The sequence below is a fragment of the Nannobrachium achirus genome (genome assembly GCF_963921795.1).
Source record: "Nannobrachium achirus genome assembly, chromosome: 4".
In the NCBI taxonomy this organism is placed as follows: domain Eukaryota; kingdom Metazoa; phylum Chordata; class Actinopteri; order Myctophiformes; family Myctophidae; genus Nannobrachium; species Nannobrachium achirus.
In genome coordinates this window covers 34,738,083-34,747,883 of record NC_137813.1, presented here as the reverse complement: position 1 = coordinate 34,747,883, position 9,801 = coordinate 34,738,083, and the positions used below count along the sequence as shown (strand labels likewise).

At 47.7% G+C, this 9,801-nt stretch overlaps 1 protein-coding gene across 1 annotated transcript in view; it reads right to left on the bottom strand.

Annotated features, from left to right (window-relative positions):
- Positions 1-805: 805 nt before the first annotated feature.
- Positions 806-9,801, bottom strand: part of grin2ba (glutamate receptor, ionotropic, N-methyl D-aspartate 2B-a) — a gene marked incomplete at its 3' end in the record, with an annotated part of 176,396 nt that continues 167,400 nt past the window's right edge. The window contains exon 14 of the mRNA XM_080723629.1: positions 806-3,076. Within this exon, the coding sequence (XP_080579755.1) occupies positions 806-3,076 (2,271 nt within the window). The remainder of the gene's footprint in view (positions 3,077-9,801) is intronic.

Here is a 9,801-nt window from a genome sequence, read left to right as displayed (position 1 = left end):
GAGCAGATGGGCGCTGGGCTCCCTCTCTTCCTCCTCTCTCTACCTCGTCTCTTCTCATAAGCGCCCCGCGGGAGCTCACAAACAGCCATCACATCTCGCCAGGCTCACACCTCCAATATCGAACCACGGCGAGGTGTCGTCTCCTGTTAATGACCCAGGACATGGACTTCTGCCTCGCTTGTGTATGACCCTGAAGTACTTTAGTGTGTTGTGTGGGTAGCGAGAGTCAATGTGTGAGTGTGTGTGTGTGTGTGTGTGTGTGTGTGTGTGTGTGTGTGTGTGTGTGTGTGTGTGTGTGTACGTGTGGAGGGGGCTATTGGACTCTGTGTGCCTGCAGTACTATAATAGCTTTGACCATGATTTGAGTAAGGCTTAGCATGCCCCTGACTCACTATGCCTTGGTTTTCACTTTTCAGCTTTTGTATAACCACTTAAACCCTACATACTTCATTGACCGTGGTCCCCCAGAGGTCTATCCTTGGGGCCCCCTCCTTTTTTCCCCTCTACACCAAATGTCTTTGACGAAAATAGCTAATTCACAAGCTGGGCATACTGTAGATGTGCTATTTTAACCAAATGTTCCTCTATTATGCCCAGAATAGGCATGTTAGGGTTCAAGTGGTTAACCCCCTCTATCTCCCTCATCAAATCATTTTCTCTAAAGCCTCTCTCCTTTTTCCATTATGTTGGGGCCCTTCATTATAGACTAGTTTTTCAGTGGGTAGATGCTATCTTAGAATCATCCCTGATTTCCTCCAACACCCTTCCCTCCTGACACCCGCACCGCCTCTTTCCCCCCCTCTTCTCAGACATCAGACTCGATGCTGGAGAGTTTCTCGTACACATGGCCATTGCTTCCATTGAAGGGCCGTGGGGGCCCCACCCCCAGCATGGAGCCATGGTGGTTCATGCCGCCCAGACCTAGCTCCTTTGGGAAGCGGGTCACGTTAGACATCACCCCTGCCGTGGCTGACGCTGGCAGGTATGACGTCACACCCATGGGGCCCCTGAAGTCACTTCGGCTGTCTTGGGCAACCTGTTGCTGCTGCTTTTTCATGTAGTATTGTTTGGCTCCGTGCATCAGACACTGGTCGTCGTCGAAGGTAGGTATAAAGGGGTTTTGGTTGACCCGATCCGGGTAAAGAGATTTGGATAATGAGAACCCCGATCCGCCCCCTCCTTCCATCAAGGATCTGTCTCTGTCCCTTGTGTCTCTCTCCCCGATGGAGCGACGGTGGAGTCCCTCACCGCCTCTGAACAGGCCGAATGGCGAGCCCGCTCCTTTCCGGCTTTCGCCTCCATAGAACAGCGGGTCCCTTTCTCTCTCCGAGCCCCCGTGCCGCTCGAAAATGTGTGCGAAGGGGCTGGTGCCCTCCAAGTAACGCTCTTTCTCCTTCAAGCTAACGCTCCTAGGCGGGGGCAGCATCGCTGCCATACCTGTGCTGCTCATCCCCCCACCTCCGCCTCCTCCCAGACCCCCCATCAGGTTCGCCACCCCCCCTGACTCCTCTTTCTGGAGGTCCACAAACGCGTCGTAGGAGTGCTGCCGCCGGAGCAGCTTGCCGCCGCTTTTTCTCCGCTGCTGGGCCTGAGCCTGGGGGCCTCCCCCGCCTCCCCCCATCTGTTCCAAGAGGTGGTTGTTGTCCTCACTGATGTCATAGAGGTTGCCTGTCTTTTTGCAGCCCTCGCAGCGCATGCAGGTGGCTGAGCTGGGGCGACTGCTCCCCCCGCCCCCAGAGGACACACAGCTAATACCGCTGTACCCCCCGCTGCCGCCCGCTCCTCCACCGGCGCCCCCGTGCATGGACATCTGCTTGCTCCCTCCTCCCCCGCTGGCCCGGCAGTTCCGACACTCCCACTCGCCCCCCGCCAGACCGGCCCCACTCCCAGTTTTCGACTCCGACTTCTTGGGTTTGCTCTTCAGAAAGTCGTCCACGGGAACCAGGGAGGTGCAGGTGCTCCCGCCAACTCCTCCTCCTCCAACTCCTCCTCCGGGGCCATCCGTCAGGTCCACATGCTCCCACTGAGGCACTCCCTCTTTGGGCCGGAACTGGTCCAAATAGAAATCCCTGACACTTTCCTTGTCTCTGAACAGGTAGGCGTTGCCGCCGCTGTTCCCTCCTCCGCCTCCTCCTCTCTTTCGCTCAGATGGCAGTAGCGGCGGGGAGGCAGAGCGGTGGCCATGATAGTGGTGGTGGCTGATGTGGTAGGGCTTCCTCCTGTAGCCCAGCTCGATCTCATCCAGCTCCCGTCTGGATTTGGCAGAGGCTGGCCTCTTCTTCAGGCTGTCGCGGTATTGCTTTCGCTTCTTGGCATTGCCCTCCAAGTTACCATAGGTCACTGTGTGTGTGGAAATGTCCGACACATCCGAGCGTATGGTCCCAGTTTCATCCCCTCTCCCCCCGTAGTAGCCTTGGCCGGGGATGTAGCCTGAACTAGAGGCCCCTCCTTTGAAGGAGAACTTCCCATAGAGGTCAGGTAGGCCTCCCTTGAAGCCCTGACCGGAGGGCGGAGTCTGTCCGGACAGCAGGTCAAACTTGCTCATATTCCTGTGGGTCAGTGCTGAGCGGGGCTGGGTGGTGAAGATAGGAGCCACCCCTCCACCTAGGCTGTCACAGTCAAACATGCCGCCCTCCAAAGAACTACCACTGCCCAGACTATGGGGCCTGTTGGGCGAAGGCCCACTGAGCCCCAATGCTGATCCAGTGTGGTGGTGCAGGTAGTGGTCCTGGTACAGATTGCTGTCCTTTAGGTGCAGGTTGCCAAACGTCCTCTCCACCTCGCTGATGTAGTCACTAAACATGTTGTCGTCTGGGAGGTACGGAGTCTTGCAGTCCGAGTGGCCTGCCAGGCTGCGTCTGTGTTCAGAGATGTCGTAGACGGACGACTCGCGGCGGATGAAGTCCAGGGCGCTGTGCGGCGAGCCGTTGACACCGGACAGGGACGCCATGTTCTTGGCGGTGCGCAGGAGACGCAGGATGTTGGAGTGGGTGTTGTTCATGGTGGCCGATGGGGAGTTGAGAGCCGAGCTGCTCTTCTCTTCGATCTGCACGCCGTGGATGCAGCTCCAGATGCCCTGTGGAAGAGAGAGCAGAGGAGATTAAAAGAGGGAAACGGCAGCAGGGAAACTCATTTCTTTTGTTAAATTACTCTGTAATGAATGTGTTGATACTGTTTTCCGCCAAGGGGCACTGGGCAGTTCCCAGGTGTGAATGTGTCACCCTGTACTGTATTAATATGAAGCAGGGTACTATAGCTCAACCAACCTTTTTCTGAATGGAGAAAAATAAATAATCTAATTACATGCAATCGATTTATAATTGTGACATAACTGTATCTAAGTATTTTAAATGAATAGACATGCCACTATTGCCTTTATTGTTTCTTCTTTTTTTTTTATGGTTTGGCTAGCTAGAAAAATAATTATGTTGCACTATGGGCAGATAAGAGCACCACCTGGGAGAATGTAAGGGCCGTTCTGTTATGCTGATGCAGTTAATTACTAGCTCCATCCATAAATAGTAAGTAGAATTATAGAGACTTTTATTTACAGCAACGTATATTAGATGTTACAGTATGAAAGAGCAGGAGGAACAGAGAGAGGCTGAGGTCATGGGTGGATGCACTCAGAGAGGGGGATAGGTGGAAGATTGATAAAAGAAGACAAGGCTGTAAAACCCCCGAGTCCCATCGATCAATACCTTTAATCAATGTGATTAGAATTCAGCTGAACAATACCCTTCTGGCAGTTATTAAACACCTAGCCTTCCACTGCCCCTGACCATCACCTGCCGCATCACACTGCCTCGCTTTAGAGCCTCACAGTGAAGGCCCGGCAGCACCGTGACAGAAAGACAAACGGCACCATTTGCATTCAGTGATGTACGATACGATAGTCCGATAAAAATGGAGAGAGGGAGAGAGAGAGAGAGAGAGAGAGAGAGAGAGAGAGACAAAGCATAACAGATGGGGGACAGTAGGGGATGAGATCGATCCCGACCAATGATTTTACAAGGTTTTTTCTTCCTTCTGGAGGACTGCAGACTGTTGGAAATAATGGGAGCTTTGATTGCAACTAAAGGACCGAGTTTAGCTGACCTCTGACCTGCGGCACACTGGTTGCATTTGAGCTCTACACAGGGGTCATGGATCAGACAGCGAGAGAAACCACTCCGTCTTTTCAGTTTTTGGGTGATGAGGTTGTGATGATCTCTCCTCTGGCCCTCCTTTGGTCCACTGTTTCAAACCTTTGACCTCATCCTCACCATGTAGCTAATTAGAAACACGGACATCCGAGGGAGGTTTTAATCTGTCTCTGTCTCCACAGTGCCTCTCAACCCACCACCTAGTTTATAATCATTATGTCTTCCTCAAGTGGTTAATGCTATTATGTTAGGAAATGGTGACATATCATCTCCATAGATAATAGAAGTATAGATGACATTTCTTCACAACCACCTAGGACAGTGATTCTCAACCTTTTCAGGCTGCGACCCCCAAAATAATCATATTTGAACTGGGGACCCCCCACCCCTAACAGTAGCACTAAGAGTTGAGGCATTACATTTTGTATAACACGGTTCTATTGTGAAAATAGCTGATCTACATGCTCACTTCTTCTTTCGTGTATCATCTGCATTGATGATTGGTTGACGACATTTTATTTCACAAGATTTATGCACGTTGACTTTAGAAACGTGCATATACCCTCTATACAGTTAGTTATATTCAGTGATTGTATTTCATTCAAATAAAAATATAATTGGTAAATTTTCCATTAATTCTCCTCACTAGAATGTGTGCTGACCATATAAGGACTTCCACCATGGCCCGTGTTACGAGCATAGCTAGATTCGGGCCAGTCCTCGACCAAGTGGGAAAAACTATGTTGCACTTTAAGTTAATCATCCGGGGACTCCCCAAAATAATTTGGGGACCCCCCTGGGGGTCCCGACCCACAGGTTGAGAACCACTGACCTAGGATACCCCAGGACACTTCTTGCTGAGGAGGCCATGCAAGGTATCCTTACATGGAACACATGTATCACAGAGGCCCCCATGGATTGATGACATGCTGCTCATGCACAGCAGCAGCACAGCATTGGAAGGACTAGTAATGTCTGTCACATGTCCGTTATATCCATTATTTTATATGATTATGACATAGTGCAGCAGAGTAGCCCTGCATGAAGTCTATTATCTTCCTTGGCCCAGCGGGGGTTCCACTTTGGATGAGCAGTAGCTGTTTAGTTTCTCATATGGGAAAGACAAGCGTTTGAATCCAAGTGATTACAATAACATGGCTGGGATGTTTACATATTTATAAGCGAGTTCTGTTCCTAAGCCATCCACGCCAGGTTTCCATGTGTACACCCTCGTTGACAATACTCCCAGGAATAGTTACGTAATATACTAATGATTCTACTACATTGGTAAAAGGCAAGCTGAAAAGAAAAGAAAAAAATCTAAAAAAAATGTTATACCCTTTGTAATGTAATGTGTATGTATGAGTGTACAGTATAGATGTGAACAGCGAAGAAGGGCCTGTGTTGCTCAAAACGTCACTCACTTTTTGCTGCATTAAATCATGTGATGGGAGCCCTGCAGTGTGTGGACTGTTTATTCATTCCAGTGGAGCATGCTGCCTGTACATTACTGTACGCGTAGCACGGCGTACAGGCAAGGGCGTCACACCAAACTATGGGCCCTGGGTACAAGGATTCACTGTGGGCCCCCCATGAATGTTTTTTTTTTTTTTGTTATCAAATATTTTTATTTTCCATAATCAAAAGAAAAATGCAATTAACAGACAAACAACACAAACAATAGTAAAACAAGAAAAGGAAAAGAAAACCCACCCACCCCCTTTCCCCGGACCAACACGGAATGTACAATAGTGCATGTCTGTGCTAGGCTGTTACCACTATATAGTGATTTCTTGAATCATAGCCTTAAGCTTATCTGCAATGTCCGACCACATATTAATGTTTTCTTCTTTTGCTCCGTGTAACCTTGCTATCGACTGCTCTAAATATACTATATCTAGAAAGGTTAAGGCCCACTGGCGAAACGTTAACGTATGAGGAGGTTTCCACCGCGTAGCTACCATCTTCTTCGCCGCCGTTACACCAGCAAAGAAGATGCGCTTGCGTATATTGTTTAGTTGCAACTGTGAGACGTCATTTAATAAAAATAAAGAAGGAGAAGATATGATATTGATACTAAAAATAGTTGAAAGTTTTGAGGCAACCATATTCCAGAATGACGACACATTTGGGCATTCCCAAACCATGTGAAGGAAGGTACCAATACTATTTGAGGCGCAGAGAGTGCAGTTGGGATTATTCAAAATCCTCATAGCACATAGTCTGCGGGGAGTTAAATAAGTCCGATGAACAAAATTTAAATGAATTTGTTGATGGTCTGGATTTCTAGAAGATAGCCTAATGTTAGACCATACTGTGTCCCAACAAAAGTCAGGGTCCAAATTTGGTACATCATTCCTCCAAACAGTATCAACAGATAGGGGGCCCCCCATGAATGTTAACTATTGAAAAATAGCAGATATACAAGCTCACAGCGCGGCACCGAGTGCCGCGCTGCGAGCTTGTAGATCTGCTATTTTTGAATAATTGTGAAAATGTGAGCAAGAAACCTATGTTTCCATGTCAGTGATGCTCAAACTTTTTCATGTGAAGGACGCCCCAAGATGATATGTATTTGGCCACGGACCTCCATCTCAAAATATTTTGTTCCAGGGACCCCCCAGAAGCAAAATTTGAGTTACAAATGTTCGCTTAAAAAATACATATATGCAAAGATTTGCACACATTTTCACGACTTTTCAAAAATAGCAGATCTACAAGCTTGCAGTGCGGCACTCGGTGCCGCACTGTGAGCTTGTATATCTGCTATTTTTCAATAGCTAAAGTTACTAGGGCCCCTCCACCTTGGGCCCTAGTAACTCAGTCCCACTCCCCCCCCCCCCCCCTCCCCCCCCCCCCTTGTGACGCCCCTGCGTACAGGGGGCTGAACTCCACAATGAATGGAGGCATGACGTAACCGGATAAAAAGAGGAGGCAGTGATTAAGCCTCTAATACATTTACTGTTCTAAAGTCATTAGAGGCCTTTTAAATCAATGTAATTAATTTGTTTCAGTGTTGCAGGTGGGCCCTGGAGAAGTAGGTAGCTAGGGGAGGAGCGCTCACGCAGCCCCAGAGCCCCTGGCAGGCGGGAGGGAGCGCTAACCGACCGTGAAGCCATGACCGGAGCCACGTGACTCATGCCATCCGTGACAGATTTCTCTTTTTTTTTTACACTGCTGGGCTTAAATGTTAATTGTAGCAATAATAATAAAGTTTATTGGATTATGGCGTGGAATGAAAAAAAGAAAAAAGAAGCAGAATCAATCTGAGCGGCAGAGCAAGAGGAGAAATTACTAAAGGACAGAAGAGACCAACGGCGATGGTGGGAAAAACATTCAAGTGAACGTGGAGGAGTATTATGATGCCAAGGATTGGGGAAAGATAATAAACTGTAATTTCCAACCATTGTTGTTTCATTATGTCCCATTCGGTGCCAGGAATACAAATCAGCGCACTCATTGACTATTTCATTAAATCATCGTCTAGCTGCATTTGTGGGTATCCTATCCACGATTCACATTGTTACATTGTCAAAAAGACAGGCGTAATTTCTGTAAATGAAAGCAATCAGTGAACATTATACAAAAGCATAATCGGCTCAGATCCAGTTCTCATGCAAATGGTAACGAGATAATAATCAATTAGAAGTCAACTGCATTTTTTCATGTGCAACTCTCCCTCGCTTTAGCCACAGACAGAGACTTGTGCGCACGCACGAGCGCGCCCAAACACACACGCGCGCGCACGGCCACATGCGCACACACACACACTCGCGCGTGTGCGCACACACGTGTCAAGTCAACACTGCCTCGCTAAATTAAAGCCACACAAAATAATCAAAGTCAAGCACTGAGGCGTAATATTAGGGTTGAAAAAATTAAAGGAACTACAGGTTTTTCTTTTTCTGTACTTGTGATTTCTTGGCACAAACAGCCCTGACGCCACAGCTGCATATCAAATGGTTCATGAGGGAGGCAGTAGCGCTGTGTGTGGCTGTGCGCTGTAAATTAGCCACGTGGTTTAGCCCTGCAGCGCCTCACCTTCAGAGTCACACAGTGAATTACACCGGAGTCACGTCAAAACAATTGGAATGTAAATAAAACACCTGGAGGGGTGACTTTGGTCTCCTGGGATCCCGTAATCTACCCTCTCCGTTTCTGGGGGCCGATTCACTCGCTGAGTGAAATATTGATTTCAGCTCAACATTTTGAAAATATTTTGCCTCGTTCCTGTCATCGCAGGGGCCAGGGCATGAAAACAAAAGGAGAAAACTCATGTTGTGCTCCTGACTGCAGTGCACGCGAGGATTTGATTTCAATCGTCCGCCTGAGACGCAGACCCATCACTAATTTATACTTCTATTGGTCTCTAAGCCCTGGCTGTGAGGTCTCTTTACGGACTAAAGACTTCTTTCCAGGAAACTAAAGTTGATAGTGTGGGATAAAGGACAGAGGGTGACTTAAGGGAGGAGTGAATTACATAAAACTGATACTTTTGTAATCTAATCGGATGCTTTGTTATCTCCACCAGGCCAAAGGCTGGGACCCCCTCTCTGTGTGTCTGGAGCTAATCTTACAAACAACCAGACCCCTCAGTGACACATTTCTCATGCATGCTGTAAGTGGGGGCCGCTCTCCATTCCGACATGCTGCCATTCCGACATTGACTTCTAATTGTCGGAGTGGCGGTACTTCCATAGAGGTTAGGGTTAGGTATAGGGTTGGTGTCGGAATGGGGGGATGCACCTGCTGCAAGCATGCCAAGGAAGTCACTCCCTGCATTTCAAATCGGCCTCAAAGTGACGCTATTCCAGCCCACTTTATGTTTTGGCTCTTGAACTGTGCTGTAGGTCTTAGACGTAAATAATGCTGCTATCTTAGGCATCAACAGTTTTACGTTCCAAAATCCTAAACACGAAATAAAGTTGATTCTGATCAACACATACGGTATATGCCTATGTCTAGTACAGTTGACGCCATGCCTCACATCATCCCTGTAATGTAACATTCTGCCACTTACACGGCATTGGGTAGGCCACCCAGCCTGGCGGAGATGTGGTGCAGCTCAGCTCATTTATTCTAATGCTAGCGTTGACACAGTAAAATCCAGTGTCAAAATGTACCGTTAAAAAAGAAAGAACACATTGATGTACACACACCAGGGTACTAGAAGGCATAGACAATAAATTACTGTGACCCTGTGTTGGTATTCCTCCCTTGCTCTATTCCCAGCATTCATATTTATTTCAGTGTGTCTAAACACTAATCCATTTATCCTGTAAAATGTTTTGTTCTTTCTTTCTTTTTAAATCTCTTAATTTTGTGCATAGTTGAATAATGTGATGTGCATAAAAGAATATCTCCCTTGACCCCTCCCAACCACTACCACTCCACACTTTAACCACTTTCAACCTGGCATATCTATTTTGGGTAAACCATTATTTGTGAAATACTTCAAAATTCTCCATTCATCCTTAATTTAGTTACTACCAGTAAGACTAAATCGGGAGATAAGCGACCGTCAGGTCACATACACAAACTTTGGAAGGCAATGGTAGCCATTGTTGCCCGATCCCGATCACGTGATCGGATCGGCCGCCGATATGGCCGTTTTTATAAGATCGGAGATCGGGGGGAAAAAAAAAAAATTGTTTTT